This window comes from Mustela nigripes, chromosome 12 (assembly GCF_022355385.1).
Source record: "Mustela nigripes isolate SB6536 chromosome 12, MUSNIG.SB6536, whole genome shotgun sequence".
NCBI lineage: Eukaryota > Metazoa > Chordata > Mammalia > Carnivora > Mustelidae > Mustela > Mustela nigripes.
The window spans coordinates 117,961,730-117,985,630 of NC_081568.1; the positions used below are offsets into that span (position 1 = coordinate 117,961,730).

Below are 23,901 nucleotides of genomic sequence, written 5' to 3' on the forward strand. Positions count from 1 at the left end.
GAAACCTCCATATTGTTCTCCAGAGTGGCCGCACCAGTTTGTATTCCCACCAACAGTGCAAGAGGGTTCCCCTTACCCTGCATCCTTGCCAACACCTGTTGTTTCTTGAGTTGTTAATGTTAGCCATTCTGATAGGTGTGAAGTGGCATCTCGTCATGGTTTTGATTTGTATTTCCCTGATGATGAGTGATGTGGAGCATCTTCTCATGTGTCTGTTAACAACCTGATGTCTTCTTTGGAAAAGCATCTATTCTTGTCTTCTGCCCATTTCTTAACTGGATTATTTGGTTTGGGGGGCATTGCTTTGATAAGTTCTTTACAGATTTTGGATACTAACCCTTTGCCCGATATGTCATTTACAAATATCTTCTTCTATTCCGAAGGCTGCCTTATAGTTTTGTTGATTGTTTTCTTCACTGTGCAGAAGTTTCTTATTTTGATGAAGTCCCAGTAGTTCATTTTTGCCTTTGTTTCTTGCTTCTGGCAACATGTCTAGTAAGAAGTTGCTACAGCCAAGGTTGAAGAGGTTCCTGCCTATTCTCTCCCTGAGGATTTTGATGGATTCCTGTCTCATGTTTAAGCCTTTCATCCTATTTTTTCTAACTAGGCAAATATATCCTGGAGATCAGCCATATTAGTACATGGAGAGCCTCCTCATTCCTTTTTACTACAATGTACTCCTCCTGTCTGTATAGTGGCTCATTTAACCAATCTCTCACAGATGGACATTTGGGCTATTTTTAATATTTCTCTCTTTAAAATCAATGTTGCAGTGTATAACCTTGCACTTACGTTATTGTGTGTGTGTGTGTGTGTGTGTGTGTGTGTGTGTACATATGTTTGTAGGATCCCAACACCCAGAAGTGTGATTGCTGGGTCAAAGTACAGTGTTGCTATTTTGAAAGTTCTTGCTCTCTGTGGAGCTTTGACCATACTACACAGACGCCAAAAATATGTAAAAATATGTAAAAGGTCCCCATTGGGGAGCTTTTTGAGTGGTGTTTTTTGAATTTGACTGTTCTTATAGGAAAAAGATGGCCACGATCTCTGTGTTTCATTTAGTCTTTCTTATTGTGAATGAGGCTCATATCTTGAAGAGTTATTTGTATCTCTTATTCGGTGAGCTATCCATTCCTTTCTTTTATCCATTTCCTTATTGGTCTCTCTTTCTTTTTCTTCTCAATGTCTAGGAGTTCTTTATATATTAAGGAGATGAGCCCTTCTTTATAATACGATCTGTGAATATATCTTCCCAGGTTGTCATCTGTCTTTTGACTTCTGGCACGCTTATGTTCTCTATTTGTAGCTAAATGTATCAGTCTTTTCTTTTGTGGCTCCTTTTAAGTAACACTTAGAAAGAAAATCCCCATACAAAGGCCTGGATTACTCATACTTTCTTCTGGCACTTTCATGGCTTTACTATTTATATTTAAATTCTTGATCCATTTGGAGTTTTTTTCTAATAATGTGTCTTAATTATTATTTTAATCATTGAGGCCTTGTAGTACTTTAATTTTTTAAAATTTATTTCTTCATTTCAGAGAGAGAAGGGGAGAGAGAGAGGGTTTGTGTGAGGGGGTGGGGAGGGCGGAAGGAGACAGTCTCCCTGCTGAGAACAGAGTCTGATGCAGGGCTCAGTCTCAGGACCCATGAGATCATGATCTGAGCAGAAACAATGAATCTGATGCTAACCCAACAGAACCACCCAGGTGCCCCCAAACTTTCAATACCTGGTACAGTGAGTCCCTTTCATTGCTTTCTTTTCTCCTTTTTCCTGGTGATAACTGTTTCTTTTCACATATGATTTTAAAATCAGTCTGTCTAGTCCCAGCAAATAAATCAACAAACTCAATTTTAATTTTTTATTAAAATCATGTTGAATTTATCAGTTTAGAATTGACAAAGTAGGGGCATCTGGGTGGCTCAGCCAGTTCAGCATCTGCTTTGGGCTGTCATGATCCCAGGGTCCTGGGATTGAGCCCCACCTTGGGCTCCCTGCTCTTCAGGTAGCCTGCTTCTCCCTCTGCCTCTGCTCCTGCTTGTGCACTCCTGCTGCTTGTGCTCTTTCTCTCTCTTAAATAAAAAAAATCTTTAGAATTGAAAGAGTGATAATGCTGAGTATTTTATCCGAGAACACAGCATGCTTCTTATTTGTGCAAGTTTGCTTTTACATCTTTTAGGAGTGGTTTCAGATTTTCCTCAAGCATGCATCATTTTCAGTGTATTTTGGGATTTTGTTATCTTTTTTCTTTTTACTTTATTGTAATGAAGTTTCATTATATCTCCTGACTAGTTGTTAGTTGTATATAATGAAGGCGATATTAATTTTAAATTTTACTAATTTAGCGAATTCTTGTCTTGATTGAAGAAATTTTTCAGTTTGTTGCTGTTGCTGTTTTCCAGGCACACAATCATAAGATTTTTCAGTAATAAGTTTACTCGTCTTTTCCCATTTTTCACACACATAATTTCTCTCCATGTTCTAACTGTTTTAATAACTCCAGTGTGATATTAAATAGTGGCATCGGGACAGTGGTCATCCTGCTCTTGTTCCTGACGTTAACAGAAATACCCCCTGCTTCCCTCATGGTGAGAGATATGTTTCCTCAATAAACATGTTTGATGCACAACTATTCCTATTTTATTGAGTTTTTGTTTTTAATTAAGAGTGATTATGAATTAGGCAAATGCCTTTTCAGCATTGTGGAGATAATCATGTGAGTTTTCTCTTAAACTATCCTAGCATAATTATTTGGATTAACATATTTCTTATTAAACAATTCTTGTTCTAAAAAATAAATTGCACTTGATTTTTTTTTAAAGTTGTGCTGCTGGATATCGTTTGCTGATCTTTTATTTGAGAAGTTCTCATCAATGTTTATAAACAAGATGAGTCTTTTTGTGCAAACTCTTTCAGATTATAGAATCGATGTTTCGCTCACTTCATACAAATAATTTGGAAGTTTCCCTTCTTTTTCTATGCTCTGAAATAGTTTAAAGAGCATTGCAATGATCTATTCTTTAAAAATTTGGTAGTTTTGCCTCTGAAGCCTTATGGGCCTACTGATTTAGTGGGAAGGAAAGACCTTTCATAGCTTTGCTCAGTTTTTTCTGTGGAAATTGGTCTGTTTAAAGGCGCCCTCTCTTCAAGGATCTTGCGGAAAAGTATGCTTTTCATTCAGAGTTTGAAATTAATTTCCATAAAATTATGCAAAATACTCGTCGGATTTTTTTTTTAAGATTTTATTTATTTATTTGACAGACAGAGATCACAAGTAGGCAGAGAGGCAGGCAGAGAGAGGGGGGGAAGCAGGCTCCCCACTGAGCAGAAAGCCTGATGCGGGGCTCGATCCCAGGACCCTGGGATCATGACCTGAGCCGAAGGCAGAGGCTTTAACCCACTGAGCCACCCAGGCACCCCCCTAGGATTGTTTTAATTTTTCCTGATTTTGTATTTTTTCCTCTTTGCCATTTTATTTGAGCTTTTTCTCCCCCACTTTGATTAGTTAGGTTAGTGGTATCTTAACGATATTGATTGCTTTCCAATGAGCCAGTCTTTTTATGTATTTTTAAGTTCTGCTTCTCTTTTGTTTTTCATGTATTCTCAACAATTTAAGCTTTTGGCTTTATCTTTTTCCTTTTCTTGTGATTTCTTTTGCTGCTCATTTTCTAACTTTTTGAACCACATATATTTTACTGATGTAAGCGCTTTGACTATGAATTTTCCCTGAGCATTCATCTACTTCCCTGTATTCTGTAGGGTTGATATTGTGTTCTCGTTATTGTTTCCTAGAAATTCTGCAGTTGTATATTGAATTCTTCCTTTGACTGAACAGCTTAAGAGGGGTTGTTGGCGTCACTGAGTTAAGGATTTTCTATTGTCCTGGTATTCATTTTAAGTTTTATCTCACCGTAATTGAAAGTTTTATTGTATATGCCAGTTTCTATTTTTGGAATTTTTCTATAGTATTTTTAAAATTTTTATTTATTTGACACAGAGAGAGAGAGAGAGAGACATCACAAGCAGGCAGAGAGGCAGCAGAGACACAGAGGGAAGCAGGCTCCTTGCTGAGCCGAGAGCCCGATGTGGGGCTCCATCCCAGGACCCTGAGATCATGACCCGAGCCAAAGGCAGAGGCTTAACCCACTGAGCCATCCAGGTGCCCCTATTTTTGGAATATCTTACGGGCTTTATTTGGTGGCTGGATAGTAAAATTTTGCACATATTCTAAAAAGAATATGTCCTGTATTTTTAAGGAAAACGTACAGTTAGTGTCTAAAAAATTGCTTAAATCAACAAACTCAAACCTTTTGATTGGTCTTTGTATTCCTACTTATTTTCTTGGTCTTTTCTTCTGTCTTGGATTGTGAGAGATGAATTAAAATCTATAATTATTTGGCTTCCACTTTATCTATAATTTCAGCTTTGTGAATATATTCACTCTATTAATTGGTTCATACTTATAACTACTCTATCTTTTCTTATTCCCAATTTTAGTGTCCATATATTTTCTTTACATTTAGACTGAGAGAAACTTTGCCTCTTACCTTTTCAAAGAAGCAACTCTTGGATTCACATATCAAACCTATATTTTTTCTTGCTCATAAATTTTTAATATCTGTGTATTAGTTCTCTACTGCCATCGTAACAAACTACCACACACTTAGTGGTATGTATATATATATAAAATCTTATAGTTTCTGCAGGTCAAGGCTAGACTCCCTACTTAAGGTTCCACAAGACAGAAATCAGGATATTAGTACAGCTGTGTTCCTTTGAGGTGATGCTGGGAATTAGTCCTCTTCCAGACTCATTCAAGCTTTTGGCCAAATTCAGTTTCTTGCAGTCGTGCTACAGGGGTTCTTGCTGCTGTCAATTTGAGACCGACATTCCCCCAGCTGCCAGCCTTCTTTCTCATGTTTTCCATGTGGCCTCTCTCCAGGAACAGGATAAGACCATGTCAGGCTTCAAGTCTGACTTCAAGTCTGACTCTGACTCTAGCTAGAGAAAGTTCTCTGCTTTTAGAGGCTCACGTGATTAAATTGGGCCCACTTGGATAAAACAGAATAATCTCCCTATTTCAAGGTCTGTAACCTTAATTATAGCTGCCAATCCCTTTGGCCATCTAACATATCATATTCACAGGTTCCCGGGATTAAGGCGTGGACATCTTAAAGGAGCCATCCCATCTATTACAATTTGACAGTTTCTTCATTCTGCTTTCCCTTGATTAGGTTTGTTATTCTTTTCAACCTTGTGAAATGAATGATTCGTTTATATAGATTTATTCTGTCTTATATAATTATGGAAACATTTAATGCCACAAATTTACCTCTGATCATAGATGTGGCTGTGTCCTGTCGATATATAATGTTATTATCCTTTCCTAAGTGAATTGTAATTACTGAGTAGAGTTATTCTTTGACACTAGGGTTAGTCCTTGGAGAAGCAAATTCCATTAAGGAACTGATTTGCAACTGATATGCAAGAGATTAACTGGGAGAGAGGGGGTGCCTGGGTTGCACAGACACTTATGTGTTCAACTCTTGGCTTCTGCTTAGGTCATGATCTCATAGATCATGGAATAGAGCCCCACAGTGGGCTCTGCACTCGGTGGGGAAGCTGAGTGAAGAATCTCTTTCTGTCCCCCCTCCCACAACTCGTACACACTCTCTCTAAAACAAATGTTTAAAAAATCTTTAAAAAGAGAGAGAGAGAGAGAAGAGATTAATTGAGGGCGAATATTTTTGAAGGAAAATGAGGAGGTTCCTAGAAAAGATAGAGAAAGTCATCAGATTACAAATAGGTCTGACTCCTGTGGAAAAGACAGAAAAGGAAGGTCTGAGACAGACATTCTATTAGTTTCATCCAGCTCTTTGAACCAAAGTCACTCATCAAAGTAAACTATTAAGACACTGGCTGGGAGCAGCCAATGGGAAGCACAGTATCCACATATGCTTATACATTTTAAACATAGCCGTCAGGGCCCTTAGCCAGTTATATTCCTCTGAGTAGATCTGAGAGGCAAATTTCCATGTAAAACACTGGAATTGAACAACAGAATTAAGAGAGGTTACCTCACTCAAATGGTTAGGTTTTTGTGTCTTTACACTTTTCCTGTTAATTTTTAGTTTTCGTGAAGGGCTTTTCCTGGCTTTGTGGAATAATTTGAGGGTTTTCTTTGTTTGTTTTTGGGGGGTGGGAGGCAGAGAGAGAAAGAGAGCTCTTGAGGCTTCATCTCGTGCCTGACTGAGATGGTGACCTGAGCTGAAATCAAGAGTCTGACGCTTAACTGACGGAGCCACCCAGACGCCCCTACTTGGAGTTCTTCATAGTCACATGTGTGCTTAGTTGTTACAAATGCTCACTGGGCACTGGGAAAGAACGAGCGTTTCTTGCTGTTTGCAAGTTAGATTGCTTGGTATATAAATCTTCTAAATAAACCATATTTTTCATGTCTTCCCATATCTCTCTTTATATTTTACTTAATTGACTTTTATGGGTCAAAGAGAAGTCATTTAAAATCATTAATGTAACATCTCAGTTTATCTTTGTAATTCAAAATATAACATAAATAAAGGTTCAAAACTCTTTTCACTGGGGATTCTAGTCATCTGCAAAAATGACCACCTTTGTCCCATTTAACACATTTTGCCTTGAATAATATTTTGTCTAACAATATTGTTCTGCCAGCATTCTTTTCCTTTGCTTTTGCCAGGGATATATTTGCCTAATATTTTATTGTTAACAATTCTGCCTTGAAGTATACCTCCTCTCAATAGCCCGTTTTAAGTGTATCTCTTATAAATAGCCATTCACAGGCAACTGGATGCCCACCCAACATTTATCTGTTCAAACTCTTCTGTCATTCACCTCTTTGGGAACTTAGATTTTGTTAACGGCGCACTCTCCTCCACGCGACTGTCTGTGTCAGAGTTGAATTCTGTTTGGCCAAAGCCCATTGATTGTTTCATCCCCCTGGACAGTGATTACTGTAGGAGCGATTACGTGCTGCAGCTCTGTTCTATTTTCCAATCCAGTCCTTTCACCTGAAGAACTTCCTCAGAGTTTCTGGCTGTGTGGATGACACTCCTCTCTTAACTTCCAGAAATGGAACTTGTTTTCCCTATCTTTATATGCCCTAAAGTCATTTCTCTTGGAATTCACTTGCTGTCATGTCAGACTGCTCCCTAGGAATTCCTGAAGCCTAGTCTTAGGCCACTCGTGCATTTCCCTCAGAGTCTAATTAATGGTGCATTTCAGCATTTATTCAATAAGAATTTGGTGAATATTTACCATTGGCCACCTAATAGGCACTAAGGCTAAAATGGTGATAGAAGATATATATCGACTTATACTATAATTGGGGAAAAAGAAAAGAAATCATTAAAATTAACAAAATGATAAACAAATATCAATTCTATTTTTTTTTTCGTTTTTGTTAGATCATTAGGTAGCCTACTAAGAAAATATTAGAGACAACAAAATGGAATGCTTCCCTATAGCTCTATAACTATTGAATCGTTCCTTTAGGAAAAATCATTTTCAGATGCAAATATGCTTTAGGCTCAAGTCTGTTTCTTGGCTCTTTAAGGAATAAAATATAATTAATGTAAGTGCTAGTGATTTTGTTCACACACACACACAAACTCCCTTTTGTACTTTCATTAGGTAATGCAGCTCTTAGGAAAGATCGAGGCTTCCAGTTCTGAGCAAATCTCAAATTTAAAGATGGTCCAGGGAGATCATCGCCATGAAATGAACCTTTTGGAGTTCAAGTAAGTGAATGGGAGATTTTTAATTCTGTTAAGTACATTCCAAAAGGTTTTGCCTAAAGAAAGCATTGGCATTAAATGAGAACCCACTATGGTGAGTGCTGTGAAGTGTGTAAACCTGGCAATTCACAGACCTGTACCCCTGGGGCTAAAAATACATTATATGTTTATACAAAATTAGAAAAAAAATGAGAAACTATCCCAGGAATTTGAAACTAGTCAAGACCTAAAGCAACAAACTGATAGAATAGGCTACACTAAAGCAATTTATACAATATTCACAATAAAGGAGATTGGAGGGGAGGTGGGTGGGGCGGTGGATGAAACAGGTGATAGGGATCAAGGGGGGCACCAGGTGTTGTAAGGAAGAGTGGAATCACTGTGTCTGTGTCGTATACCCGAAACTAATATTACACTGTATGTTAACTAACTGGAATTTAAATTAAAAGCTAACAAAAGGAAATATGAATATTAATTTTGTCATTCTCTTTGTATATTACAACTGAATTGATATACAGCCTGACCTTTCCTATCGAATAATTTTATCATCAGTTATATATTAAAATGCCTCAATGTAATACACTTCACTGAATATATATCAATTCCACAAGACTATCCAATAACTTTTAAAATAACGGATTTACAAGCTTCCCTTCTAAAATTTCTTCTAAGATTCTCTACTTGCTCCTTTACATTCTCCCTCTTTTAAGACTGGTCTCTGTCCCTTCTTCACTGAGTTTTCCCCTATGCAATAGAAAAGATGGTAAAGAAGACAAGACTCCACAAACATTCCAATCACTGGCCTCCGTATTCCCAAATCCTCCTTTCTTGTTTAAGTGACCACCATTTCCTGAAGTCCTGGGGCAGGCAGAGGAAAATTCTAGTCACTTGGATGATGCCATCTTACTGCTCCTTCTCACCTTTTTCTTTTCCCTCTCTGTCCCACAGCCCCTGGGTTTAATGACTTGGTCAAATCCAGGACTCTCAATATACTCTGCTTGCTCCATTTTCACCCATCTTTACAGTACTTCGTTAAATCTAAGTGCCACAAATTATAAGACATATGATTATTTTTTTTTTCCTCTAAAATGTGATGGTAACAATTAAACCATAGCACACCATCATTTTCAAGACACCTTCCGATTTCAGAGATGTTAAATTGGGAAATAGGTGTGTCCTAGAACTTGATGAAAAACTAGTTATCCCTAAAATTCAAAGAAGTAAATGTCTTGGGTAAAAAGAAAATACCAGTCTAAAAAAGCATGTCTAAGTGCTTAAATTCCAGTGCAGTGCAGATGCTCAGTTAAAATCTGTGTGGTGCTTGATCTAATCCCGTTAGCTTAGAATTGAATAAAATAAAATAAAATAAAGTGTCTAAAGGAGAAGTAGAAAAGAAAAACTGTTTCTAGGAGTACACCTTAAGAACTGATTTTACTTGGAGAGAAAAGGGATTTATAATCCGGAATGAAATACTGGCTTAAAGGAATGAAATATATTAACAAACAGCCAATCAAGGAAAAGGAAAGGTTTGAGAATCAGGGTTAATGCATTTTTGATGGTTTGGTGTGCTTTTCCGTCTTCAGTCCTGTGAAAAATTGGCTTCTATTTGAGTCATCTATATAGTTAAATATGAATCTGGACACTTTTGTAATAATATAAACTTGAATCGTTTTCTCACTTGAAATAATAAAGTCTAAAAATTTCATTAGAGTAGGTAATGCTGAATTTATAAACCAAAATTTTCCACAAATACCTGTGAGCTCTAATAACTCATTTAAATACACAACTGACTCATTTCTAGTTAAATCTTCATCAATTTTTCTAAAATTAAAATTAACAAAATAAAGCAAAGATGGGGAAAAAAAAGCTTTTCATCTCAGCTTCCTGATGTAACCAGTGTTAACACCAAGGAGTGTCCTTCCTTACTTTCCTCCTTGTTGATATATAGATAGAACAGAAAAAGGATGTTTATATATATGACACAAATCATATATGTATACATAGAGCATGGCTTTTAAAAATACATCCTAGTCACATTCCTCAATAATTTGCTTTTTACAGTAGATCTTGATTATCTCTCCAGATCAGTGAATATTATTTTAAAGCTATTTTTAATAGTTGAATAATATTTAAACTTATAGATGTCCTATAATTAATTCAATCATTTATCCTATTGATGTATAGATTCTTTCCAGTTTCCAGCTACCACAAACAAACCAAAAAATTTTTGTATAGATATATATATATGTCTATACCAAATTTATATATATATTCTTAAATATATATATTATATGTAATAATATATATCCTTAAATATTCTTAAGTGTAGATGTTTTTATTTCTTCAGGCAAGATTCTTAGGTTAAAGAGCTTATTTATTAATGTTTATAAATTTCTTTTTTTAATGTAGCATTCACACTTCCAACAGCAATATATTAAAAGACCTTTCTCTACATTCTTACCAATACTGGATTTTTTTGTTAATACTTGCCAATTAAAGGATGAAGACTGCATCTCTTGTTTTCCTTTGCATTCCCTTCATCATTTGAATTTCCTTTTCTGTGAATTGCCCATTTTATCATTTGTCAGTTTGTATTGTGGTTTTCATCATTTTCTTATCATTTGTAGGATTCCGTCAAGTTAGGGATATTAACCCTTTGACTGAGATATGTATTGCAAATGTATTTTCCTCAAAGGGAAAGTAAGGTGGGTAGGGCTTTGTTTTTTTCTCTTTTCCATTCAGAGAATATCTCAAATTAAAGCAAAGGAGGTAGAATATTTGCTTTTTTTTGTTTAAAGACTATTTATTTATTTATTTGACAGAGAGAGATCACAAGTAGGCATAGAGGCAGGCAGAGAGAGAGGGGGAAGCAGGCTCCCTGCTGAGCAGAGAGCCGGATGCGGGGCTCGATCCCAGGACCCTGAGATCATGACCTGAGCTGAAGGCAGCGGCCTAACCCACTGAGCCACACAGGCACCCTGCTTTTTTTTTTTTTTTTTTTTTTTTTTTTTTAAGAAACAACTATCTCTAAATAAAGGAATTAAAAGCATTTGAATGACACTCAAAAGTATGTTTAATTGAACAACTTTACCAGTTAAAAACTTAAACGATTTCAAGTTTAACGGTCAATTAAACATATATCTTATATAGAACATTAAAGCCCCAATACTGTCTGTGGTTTTTTAGTGATTTCCTGGCCCTTCGGCACTGATCACTAGAACTGACAAAGGAGACGTACTGGCTCTTTCATCTGAACCCCTGCACTGAGCCTCCTTTTTCCAGAAGGCTCTTAGTCAGATGGTCAGTTAAGTCATGTCCTCAGTCAACAACTTAGTGCTTATAGAGTGAGAGTCTGAGTCATCATAAAACACAGCTGTTTTTTAGCAAGGGTTTGGCAGGGAAAGTACATTCCATTCACTCCCTCGATAGTTCTTGCTGCTGACAATGTTTCATTGACAGTGATTTATAAGAAAAGAAAAATTATTCGATCAACGAGGCAAATGCATGGACTCAAATCTCCCCACACAGCTTTGAAAAATGCTACCATGGTATTAAATTACAAACTATTCGAAAGTCAAGGTTATGTCTCCTCCATCTCTGTATTCTCAGCACACAGCACATTCAGGCACAAATGGAAGCCCGTGAATGAATGAATGACTATTTTGAGGACTGGTAACATGTAAGTTGTGTTTTGGATACTCAGGGACAAAAATCATAGCCACATAGAGTTGGGGGGGAAGTCCATAAATAAGTGAAAAGCTTAACACAGGTAAAGTAAAAGTTAAGACAATGTTCAATGAGGTGTATCAGTAGGCAGAAATAATAAATACACTAATTGTTATTTATAAATCTCTACCAATCACTAAGGGATCAACACAGTTAAGTACATCCAGCTCTTATTCCCATTTTAGTGATAGAGAAACACAATCATGGAAATTAAAAAATTTACCCCAAGTCACATACTTAGAAAGTGTCTGACTCCAAATCTCAAGTTATTTTGCTGATCTGTGACTCCTCCATCTCCCAATTCCAACCAGTAGTAAACTAATTGCTGCAGAAATTTTGGGAACGGAAAGATCACATCTGCTTGAAACTATGAAGATATGAGGCTAGGAAAGTATTGGGATTTAAGCTCTAGTACAACATGGAATGATAAACAGAAGTCTTCCTATCAGCATGGAGTTCGAGTTGCTCTTTATTAGTGTCCCTAATTAGGAACCACAGGACCTAAAGAACAAATTAGTTTAAGTATATACGTAAACATTTAGTAAGGAAAAAAAAATGTTTCTTGGAATTCCTTTCTTTTTTCTAAATGTGAAATTTAAAATCTTAGATTCAGTCTCTGAAGACTAAGTTTGTTAAAGCCATTATCTGAATTCTTGAGAGTCTGTTCATCGTAAGAGCGTCCAAGAATTTAAATTTTTCACGTCTTCCAGAAAAGTTCAATCACTTATTGAATGCAAGACAATGAATTTGAGACATAAGTGAAGTGGTTAAAAAAAAAAAAAAAAAAAAAAAGGGCCCAGAATAGGGCTATGTCCTCATTCGTGTATGTCTACCAGAACCACAGTGATCACTAGGATGATTGTTGCAAGCCCTACACTCTCCCTCACCATTCAAATCCAGCATAGCTATCTGCTATGTCTATAGATCCCTATTACATTTCATTTTACCCTTAGTAACTTTCTCCCTTGTTATTGTCCTTAGTATGTATATTAACTTGATTCCACCAATATAAAAATTTTGTAAAACCTGTATCTCACATTATCCTAGCAAGGTCTCTGGCTATAATTTTTGTGTTTTTTGAAAAAGGAAAAAAAAAAAAAAGCTATCTCTCCATCCATACATCTCCCTACTTTTCTCCCTCCCTATCTTCCTATCTATGTCTACCTGGATCTGATAGAAATACAACCATAACTATTGGAATAGAGGATCTAGGAACTAAAATGTGAATGTCATCCAAGATAAATTTGTCCCATTGAGGTTTTAACTGTAAATTCTGTAATTCATAGAAAAGTAATTCTTTCCTGGAAGATCACATCCATTGTGTTAGGGGAAAGAATAAGGAAAGAAAGAGATTTATATAAACCTTTATTTTACCTAATCCTTTTTCTCCTTCAAAGAGAATGATTTTTAAAAAATGCTTTCACATTTTCATAAACTACCCAGAGTCTGACTTTTGATGCTTACCAGAAAAGTGAGTCTCCAACTACAGGCAAAACCTTGGAGTAAAATGAACATAAGTAGTAACTCATTCTTTATGACTTTATTTTAATTTCAGAATTCTAATTACTGATATGCACTTCTAAAGATATTACTTGGGCACGTTTAATGGTTCCCTGGTGTTCAGAGGGATGTTAATACTTTATCAGTAATGAGAGTAAAAGCTCACATTCATATACACAGTACAGCTGAACAGTGAAGTCTGGATTCCCAACTGCAAAGCTACCTCTTGATTTTCTGGGGATTTACTGTCCTTCTAACCATCACCCTTAATTACTATTTCCACCAGAGATAGGAAAGGGAAGATGAAAACTGAAGAGCAGATCTTGAAATATCTTGGCAAGTGTACAAATTATTATTTGTGAACAGCCCTAGTAAAAGGTATCAAATGAGAAGGAATGAATCATTTATCCATTTATTCAACTATTCATTGAGCACCTACATTCCAACCATTGTTCATGGCCGTGAACAAAGCAAAATGCTTTCGTGGAGCTTAGGTTCTAGTGAAGCAGACAGCACACAAATTACATATATATATAATATACATACACACACACATACATACATACATACATATCACAAATGGTGATAAGCATTTTGGAGAAAACAAGTATGCTAAAGGAATAGGGAGAGTCAGATGGGGAAAATGAAAGCTTTTGTTTTTTTTTAAGTGCGGTTTAAAAAAAGTCCTATGCTCGATGTGATGGAACTAGAGGGTATTATGCTTAGTGAAATAAGTCAATCAGAGAAAGACAACTATCATATGATCTCCCTGATATGAGGAAGTGAAGATGCAACGTGGGGGGTTTGGGGAGTAGGAAAAAAATAAATGAAACAAGATGGCATCAGGAGGGAGACAAACCATAAGAGACTCTTAATGTCACAAAACAAACTGAGAGTTGCTGGGGGGAGGGAGGTTGGGAGAAGGGGGTGGGATTATGGACATTGGGGAGGGTATGTGCTATGGTGAGTGCTGTGAAGTGTGTAAACCTGGCGATTCACAGACCTGTACGCCTGGGGCTAATAATACATTATGTGTTTATAAAGAAATTTAAAAAAATTTTTTAAAGTCCTATGCTAAGATGGTAAGTGGTGCTTGAATAGAAATCTGAATGAAATGAGGGCAAGAGCCACTGTACGTTCTAAGACTGTTCCAGACATAGGAAACAGTTGGCTAAAATGAGGTTGTCCATGTATCAGTTGGGAACCGTATTTGTCTGAGCTGCTTCAGCTGTTGGCCAGCAGCATAGGTGTTTGGAAATCATGATCGGATTAAGAACAGGAAGCTTGGCCAAAGCTATCTTCCTTATTGTTGAAGTACCCCCCCTGAATCAAGGTATGCTTTCTATGTGAAAAATCTCTCTCTCCCTATCAAAAAATGTGATAATTCACGGAGATGAAGATCAGAATTCGGCTATCATACTACAACTAATATAGCTATTGGAAAATTAACTTTTCCCATACCTTGACTTCATCATCTAAATCCTGGTTTCCCAACGTGGGCACTACTGGCATTCGGGCTGGATAATTCTTTATTGTGAGGCTGTCCCGTGCTCTGTAGAATGCTTAGCAGTATTTCTGGCCTCTACCCTCTGCATATCAGTAACACCTCCAAGTTGTGACAACCATAAACGTCTCTGTACTTTGTTAGAAGCCCACTGGTCTAAATAAAAATGTGACCAGTCTTTTCCAAATACCAGTTCGAACTGTTTTTCAGGGACGTTGAAGAGGCAGAGACATGCAATGTATGTCCTGCATGTCTTAAGCAGTTTCCGATGAGAGACACCACAAACAAACGAAATTATCTGCATGTAATTGGCCCTAAAAACATCCCAGCAATGATTATTTCAAGCCACCCACTTGTCGGGCAGTCTGAATATTTTCAGTAACCAACACCGGGCACTGCGCCTTTCTAACATACTGCCTATTCCAAAAGGCGATTCTCAGACCCGTAGCTCTCAGCCGTGCCAGCTGTGGATTCATCTTGCCACTCAAACCCTCAGCCACTCTACAGTGACTTTTCGAATTGATGATGGATGATTTCAAGCCTTTACTCTCTGTAATAACAGCCACTCCCATTTTTTAAAATCCTTCATTCTCCATTTCATGTTCCCGCGGTATATCATCTCACTGGCAATAGTCGCTTCCAGCCCCTTAGCCTATTAGGACTGTTTCTGTTCCACATGAGTAACTCAGTACCTCTTTTGGCTCTTCCTGCAGCCCACCCCACCACCCCCTCTCACCCCCCCCTCCTCAAAGAATCCACAGAGGATTGACAGAAAAGACAAGCCAGGACCATCTCCCATGGACCTTCTGCTCTCCCCAAGTCCTCTTGAGCTCCCTTCCCCACTCCCCATCTGTGACTCTTCTCAGGATTGGGGGTGGGGTGGGGGGTGGGGGGGAAAGCTCTTCCCCCAGCCGGTCAGTGACACTTGTAGAACAGGGATTCCCCAAACTACTACCCTTAGCCAAATCTGCCCACTACTAAGGATGATTTGCACACTTTCTGCTAATTTTAACAAAATATGTATTTGAAGACATGTGATGATAGGCTATCTAGATTTCAGCGTCTATCAAGTTTGATCAGACCACAAACATGTTCATTCTTTGTTTCTAAGTAAGCCATGCTTATTTGTTTCGTATGTGGCTGCTTTCTCTCACTGCAATGGCAGCACTGAGCCCTTCGAGAACTGAGTGGTTGCCACGGAGACCAAGGGGCCCACAAAGCCCAAAATATTCACTACCCGAGCCTTTATAGAAAGTTTGCTGATCCCTACCGCAGAGTGCTGTCCCCATCCCAAGTGACTTAATGTTGTTTCTTCCACACAGACAATGCACCCCGGGCCCTAAGAGGAAATCTGCATGGATGAAGCGTGTGTTCCGTGTGTCTGTGTGCCTGTCACTGTGCGTATGTGTAGTTCAAGGTATGAGGAAGGGTGTTGTCTGCAGCTGGGTTGAACCCAAGCTCGGGGCAGGGACCTGGATTGTGTTCCCTCTCCCCCCACCTCCCACATCAAACTGTAAGCACCCACTAGACGGCTTGAGCCTTAACATCTGAAAAAAGAAAAAAATACCTGCGTTTTTCAATATTAAATTTTGGTTTTATGCTTAAATGTACCTATTAAAATAGAAATATTTTCCCCCTTAGATTTAATTCACTTTCAAATAATCTATATGAGGAAGTGGAGAACCATCAAAAATGGACAGAAAGCCGGTTCATCACCTATGAAAAAGACCACCTTGGGCATATAAATCAATGTCTGAAGCTCCTACAGGAGAAACTGGTAAGGGGTTCTGTTATTCCTGAAGTAAACAGCTGCAGAGTCACGGTCTGGACGTTAGCAGTGAGCCAAAGTCTGGAAAGTTTCATTGTGACATTCACAGTCACAACCACTGTGTCAGTAACTTACCTTTCCTGCACCGGGATAAGAATCGAGTGCCCTGCCTCTTGGTCCTGTGTGCTACTCTCCAGCTCCATGAATGCATACTTCTGAGTCTGCTATACCTATGACAGAAAAACCTAAGGAGAGGTGCTGGGGTTTTTTGTTTTTTGTTTTATGTTCTTTTTTTAATACAGATTCCTGGTCCCAACCCAGAGCAGCATCAGACCCCCAGGGTCCTCCTCTGGGGATCTGTGCTTCCAGGCAAGCTCCTTGGCTGATGCTTGGGCACAATAAAGCCTAAAAATTTCTGTCATAGACAAGTCAGTTTACCTCTCCAAAGATCCATTAGTAGACCAAAGGTTTTCAAAACTCCTTTTCCAGATCCAATCTTGTCGAGAATCCCCAGCTCTGAGGCAAGACTACGAAGATGGAGGGGAAATCTGTTCATTGCAGGTTCCTTTCCACTCCAGCCCACTCATCCAGCCAGCTGCTAACCCCCACAGAAATGCAGCACAGGGCCAGCTGTGTCACCAGGGACTGCCAGCCTTGCTGATGATTTAGATGTTTCTGGAACTTCGGTAGAGGGCCTTTGGGTGGCTGACAGAGGCAGGAGTCCAAGAGATGTAGATAACCATAACAGCTTTATCACTGATAAGGCTACTGAAGTCTGTGTGGTGTGATGTGCAGCCAAGAGGGTCTGCTAGTTCTCCTGGAGTTAGACAGACTCATCCACCAGTTCTAGGCAGCACTAGGTGACCACAGGGTCACCTGCAGGCAGAAGCTTCCCACCACACGTAAGAGACAGGCTGAAGACTGCCTCCCTGAAGCAGGCAGGGCCAAAGACCAGAGAACCAAAGGGGCTCCAAGTCAGTCTTTCCCCGAAGCTGCTTGCAAATTCCCTGTGCAGGCTGAGAAGGAGCAGAGCAGCTAATGAAACTTGGGCTGCCCAGGAGTCCTCATCTCGCTGCAATTAGAATCACTTGGAGAGTTTTTACACTAGATATGTTCATGAGCTCCACCGTGGACCAATTAAATCAGAGTTTGGGGGAGGAGTAGGTGTGTTGGTCCAGGTGATATGAATGGACAGCAGGGGTTAAGAATCACTATTCTAGCTGAACTCTGTCCACGTGAAGATACTAAGCTTGAAAGAATATGGACACCTAATAGGAGCGTGTCCAAGGACCTTAGGTCAAGCAGTGTCTGCAATGCCTTCCTTGGCCACACTTCTTTAAACACTAGACTATAATTCCAGTGCTCAGAGCATTTCAGCAAGACCACACAGCCCTTTCTTTTCTTTCTCTCAACACACGCAGAATTCTAAAGAAACTACAAACAAGGCCAAGCAAAGGCATGAACTCACAACTGTGAACACAGTTCTAGATAAGAGGGAACTTGGTGAGATTTTTCTTGTTTAATGTGTTAAAAACCTAAGTGGAAATACAAAACCATGTAAGTTTTCTTTTCTGCAGTGTTTCATCACATATCTTTTATAGGAAAAGTCTGAAAATAAAATGGAAGAAAAATTACTGAAGCTTTCAAGCAAATTAGAGAACCTCATTAACACAGAGAAACAGGAAGGAGGACTAAGCAAAGTAAAGCATATAGAAAACAAACTGTCCAAAAAGATGAACCAACTGGAAAAGCACATCTGGGGTGAATTAGAGAAAATGCAGAGTGAATATCAATCAGGTGAGCAGACACCTTTGGTTCAAACCACTAGTGCTCGCTTATCCAATCCCTCAGAGCTGTCTACTTTGAGCTCATGGTCATGGATCAGTCTTGTCATTATGGATATCCTTTTATATTTAATTGGACTTTCCTAAATATCCCACAGAATGTCAGCATACGTTGGAAGGTAGGTAAACAAGCTCACTTCCTTCATTCAGACTTGGCAGAGTCACGAGCTTGCCAAGACTGTGAGTTTTTTTTTTTTTTTTTTTTAATGAAGATCATAGAATCATAGAATTGTTAGACTTGCAAAGTCCTTGAGATCAAGGTCCGATTTGTGGTAGATCATGAAATTAGGACCTGAAATCAAATGTCCCTCATTGAACTGCAGGTAATGAGCCTAGACAGATGTCAGACTGGAGACCTGACCTTTAGAAGCGACAGAGAGAGATGAATTAACAGAGTCCAGTATAATGACTGCTTTTCTTCTTAAGGAGGCTAATGGCAGCAGTGTCAAGCTGAGCTAACATCAAAGAGGATTAATTTGAAAGGCTCATCTAATTTGTCAAAGGGAAGGACGCGGGATAGGTGCTGTGGAGCCACCATCTGCCTTGAGTCACAGTCCTGAGGGAATTACCAGGAACCAGAGGTTCCTTTATTAAAGAAAGACCTATCTCATTTTCTGTCTTCTAGTTAGCCAATCCAAAAATTCATGCAAATGCTCCCAAATTTTGGTACAGAGATGCCTTGAAGGTGTCTTGGGAAGATATTATGGTCTCATTCTGCCAGCTGTTCCTAGCATATAAGTAAAATTTACTACCTGGAAATCTGACCCACAGTGTCCTTAGCCCCCATCTCCCACCACCAAATCAAGAGAATGAATTATCTGGCCAGGAATCATATCTCAAACTTAAGTGACCCTTCTTTTAGGGCACTGTTTTCTACCATAGCACCAGAGATTTAAGTATATTCATTCCATTAGTACATCCCCAGAATGAGCTAAAAAGGAATTTGCAATATATCTGTTTCTTCATTTTACTAACTTGGAGTTCTAGCCAAGGGGAATTCCAAATGAATGGTGTGCTCCTTTATGCCTTTAATAAAAATGTGTTGAGAAATGACTGTGTGAAAGGCCCAATGAGTAAGAAATGGGCTGTACCCTAAGAAGCCCGAGGTCAGTTAGGTCTGGGGGTTTATGGTAGGTAGCTTGAGTCATGAGTGACTAGACTTGCATAAGAGAGGGACAAAGGCTCAAGAGTGGAGGTCCAGGAGGAACAGCTGGTGGCCACTACTTAGGTCCATCAACAGGATACTTTCTGAGAAGTTTAAAAATCTCACCTGTGTTCTTTATCTTCAATTTGGTAACAAGAATTAAAAAAAAAAAAGAGCATCAAAATTTCTTATCAAAATACACAGAGAGAATAAAACATTTTAAATTTCTTTCTTGAAATATAGAACTATTTTGTTATGCAATATATTTGGACAAGGAGAAGAACCGAACTGAATTTTCACAATGAAGCCAGACATGAGCTGAAACACTACCAATAATGCATCTTCATGACATATAAGAAATGGATCATTGTACATTTTTAAACTGGTCTTTATGGAAATTAATGTGGTTTTAATTAAATGATCAGTTATGGCAGAACTGCTGATCAGCAACTTCTGTTTTTTTTAAAAGAAGTTCCAATGCACTGTTTAAGTATACCTATTCTCATATCCTCTTCCAGGATTTCAATCAATTCATGACTCTCTCAGCTCCCTCCAACAAATACAGAAAACAAAGATGGATTTAGAGAAATATAAAGTACAGAAAGACCTAAAGAAATTACAGCACAAGATAGTGGAACTCCAGGAGGTATAAAACTTTTCAGTCATCTTTTTCACCAGCTAATATAGTTGCTTGCTGATAAAGTTGGAAAGAAGTTAGTATCTCTGGGGTGTTTACTACTTCTTATATCTCTGTATTTCTTACCACCTTTTTAAGGAGATTAATGTGCCAGAAAAATCCAATAAAACAAAGAAATTTATGATGTCTTCATTAATGTGTTCATGAAAAAGTTAAGGAATTTTTTTTAAATGCCTTCTTGTATTTTTATTTGCCTACAAATAAGAAGGACAAAAATTTGCTACAAATAAAAAAGAGCAGTCTATAAAATGTCCAACGATGAGTGACGGGGCCTGCTGTAAACTACAAGGGCAGGAACTGTGGCAAACTGAAGACCACTTATCCTGTCTATAAAAGACTAGCCACCACACAATTCTACTTCATTATCAAGAAGTACATCATCCATTAGTGCCCAAAGTTTAGTTTTCAAGAGAAACTAGAAATCAGGTTTTCTAGGAAACCATTTATAAGCATTAGCAGCTAGTTCAAAACATTGACTAGCTCTGCAGGGCAGATACAACCAACAGGCTGCCACACTGCAATCCAGAGATTTCTGTCTTCTAACGATCCCAGTGTTTAGAGCAAGTCTAGCCTCTGCATACAAAATTATTGATTCATTTGTGTTCACTATGTATCAGAACTATGAGCAAGTCAGAGCTAACCATGCCAAATAAGAGAATAAACCAGATTCTATGAGAAACATCCAATATAATTTGATCTAGGAGCCAAATACAAATTAATTTTCTTTTATTTTTTTTATTTTTTAATTTTTTTTATTTTTTAAATTAATTAATTTATTTTTAGCATAACAGTATTCATTATTTTTTCACCACACCCAGTGCTCCATGTAATCAGTGCCTTCTATAATACCCACCACCTGGTACCCCAACATCTCACCCTCCCCCGCCACTTCAAACCCAGAGTCCATAGTCTCTCATGGTTCACCTCCCCTTCCACTTTCCCCCAACTCCTTTCTCCTCTCTAACTCCCCATGTCCTCCATGATATTTGTTATGCTCCACAAATAAGTGAAACCATATGATAATTGACTCTCTCTGCTTGACTTATTTCACTCAGCATAATCTCTTCCAGTCCCATCCATGTTGCTACAAAAGTTGGGTATTCATCCTTTCTGACAGAGGCATAAGACTCCATAGTGTATATGGACCACATTTTCCTTACAAATTAATTTTCTATAAAATTATACTATTTCTAACTTTTCTATATAAATGTTAGATGTAGAGCCTGGTATTGGGTAGTAAAATCATTAAAAATAAAAATAAGCTATTCAAGTCATACGCTACCCGCTAGAAGACTAATTTCTAATCACAGAGTTTTTTGTAATCTGGCAAGAGAACCCTTGCTTCAGACTTGGTCTGTTTCCTTGGTTTAGGAAGAAGTGACAACTTCTCCCCTAGTAAAACACAAACTCACCTTCCAAATAAATTTTGACCACTGTCCACCTAATTTTTTAGTTATACAAAACCTCTGCATTTATTTTTATTAATTTACATACAGCATCCTTGACTATATTGCAAAGGATATTTTTAAAAGATTTTATCCATTTATTTGAGAGAGAGTGAGAGAGCATGAGGAGGGTGGTCAGAGGGAGAAGCAGACTCCCGGATGAGCAGAGAGCCCTATGCAGGACTTGATTCTGGGACTCAGGGATTATGACCTGAGCCAAAGGCAGTCACTTAACCAACTGAGCCACCCAGGCATCCGCAAAGAATTTTCATAGCAGAATTTAAGAGTTTCAAATGCAATAGCAAGTATTCTTTGCAATCAAGTGTCATGCTAAGACAAAGGGCTAATATCTCAAGTAATCCTAAACCCTTATAAGTGGGCAAGAAAATAATAATAACGAACAGGCAAGTCATAGAAGACAGTAAGAAATGAAGATATAAAAAGACATTCAACATATTAAATACAAATTAAAGGAACCCTTGGGTACTATTTGCAGATCACCAAAAATTAAAGTGATTGACAAGGCTGTTGAGAAGTGTGCACTCCTATCTCACCAGTGAGTCTATGAATTGGTACGAGTAAGAGAGCAATTTGGAAACATCTAATAAAATTTTTAAATTTATTTATTCTTTGATCCTGGAATTTTACTATTTGAAATTTATATTACAAAAAAAATTCAAAAGTTATATTACAGAGAATAAAAATATCTTCCAAAATGTGCAAAGATAAATGGCCAAGGGTACTCATTACAGCACCATTTGTTATAGTAAACACCAAACAAAACACTTGAAAACAACCTAAATATTGGGAAAGGACTAAATTAATGATATCACTAGTAATGATATCACTAAATTAATGATATCTCCAACCCTTAAAAAGAACACATAAGGGGTGCCTGTGTGGCTCAGTGGGTTAAAGCCTCTGCCTTCAGCTCAGGTCATGATCCCAGGATCCTGGGATCGATCCCCACATTGGGCTCTCTGCTCAGCAGGAAGCCTGCTTTCTCCTCTCTCTCTGCCTGCCTCTCTGCCTACTTCTGATCTCTGTCTGTCAAATAAATAAATAAAAAAAATTTAAAAAAAAGAACACATAAAGATATGCAAGATACACTAGTAGGTGAAAAAAGCAAGTTGCAAAGCAATATGGATACGATCCCAATTGTGTAAAAAAATATTTTGAAATATGTTAAATAGAATATGCATACCATATAGTACGCAAAAAGGTAGGAATTTACAACAAACATACCAGTGACTGGCTTATGAAGAATTTTGTTTTCTACAAAAGAATTTATTGTTCTTATATTTTTGTTTCCAGTAAAAATGTATTTTAAAAAATCACCACCACAGCAAATATACTACTAGGCTGAAACAGTAACTCTTTGTAATGAAGCAAATAACTGATTATAAGAAGGTGGAATTAGAAATTCATACAGAGCTTGAGAAAGGCTTGTACCGCTATGTCCATCAACAGATGAATGGATAAAGAAGAGGTGGTATATATACACAATGGAATACTATGCAGCCATCAAAAGAAATGAAATCTTGCCATTTGCGACAATGTGGATGGAACTAGAGCGTATCATGCTTAGCGAAATAAGTCAAGCGGAGAAAGACAACTATCAAATGATCTCCCTGATATGAGGAAGTAGTGACGCAACATGGGGGCTTAAGTGGGTCGGAGAAGAATAAATGAAACAAGATGGGATTGGGAGGGAGACAAACCATAAGTGACTCTTAATCTCACAAAACAAACTGAGGGTTGCTGGGGGGAGGGGGGTTAGGAGAAGGGGGGTGGGGTTATGGACATTGGGGAGGGTATGTGCTTCGGTGAGTGCGGTGAAGTGTGTAAACCTGGCGATTCATAGACCTGTGCCCCTGGGGATAAAAATATATGTTTGTAAAAAATTAAAAATTAAAAATTAAAAAAAAAGAAAAAAGAAAAAAAAAAAGAAATTCATACAGATCAAGAGCCATGTCACCTCATTAATATCCATTTTTTACTTTATATTTGTTTTTTCCTTGTAAGCAAAAATGCTCTAAATTGTAGTGTGAATAATAGTGTAGGATCAAGGCAAAGGCTGTGCAGAATGGGATCTCTCTCATGGGTAGTGACAGGGTAGAACCATGTAGAAGTGAATGTACTACCAGAGGATAGGAGGGGAATCCAAGCGTCTTCTGTCCGTGTTCTTGCTTGGAATCCCAAGCTGGGGTGTTTGCAGGTTTGCATAGACTCTGGATGACCTGAGGGCTATGCCTAGAGAGAAGGTGGATCCAGGTTTTGTTAGGGCCTAAAGCTTATACAATTTTGACTTACTGATAATGTTCTATCCCAGTGAGTTGGCACCAAAGTCTGCAGGAATATTCCTGAAAGCCAAGGCTACCTCAGGACAGCCACAACTTACCTCCATACAGAAGTGACCATGAACAACACAAGCATAACCCTCTAACCCAAATGTATCCCCAAGTCAATTTCTCTTTTGCTGAATCCAAAGATGGCC

At 38.1% G+C, this 23,901-nt stretch overlaps 1 protein-coding gene across 1 annotated transcript in view; it reads left to right on the forward strand.

The window, feature by feature from the left end:
• Positions 1–20,063, forward strand: part of FAM81B (family with sequence similarity 81 member B) — a 57,078-nt gene extending 37,015 nt beyond the window's left edge. Inside the window, exons 7-10 of the mRNA XM_059416384.1 lie at positions 7,673–7,779; positions 16,148–16,283; positions 17,876–18,071; positions 19,781–20,063. Of these exons, the coding sequence (XP_059272367.1) occupies positions 7,673–7,779; positions 16,148–16,283; positions 17,876–18,071; positions 19,781–19,914 (573 nt within the window). The 3' untranslated portion in view covers positions 19,915–20,063. The remainder of the gene's footprint in view (positions 1–7,672; positions 7,780–16,147; positions 16,284–17,875; positions 18,072–19,780) is intronic.
• The last annotated feature ends 3,838 nt before the right edge of the window (positions 20,064–23,901 follow it).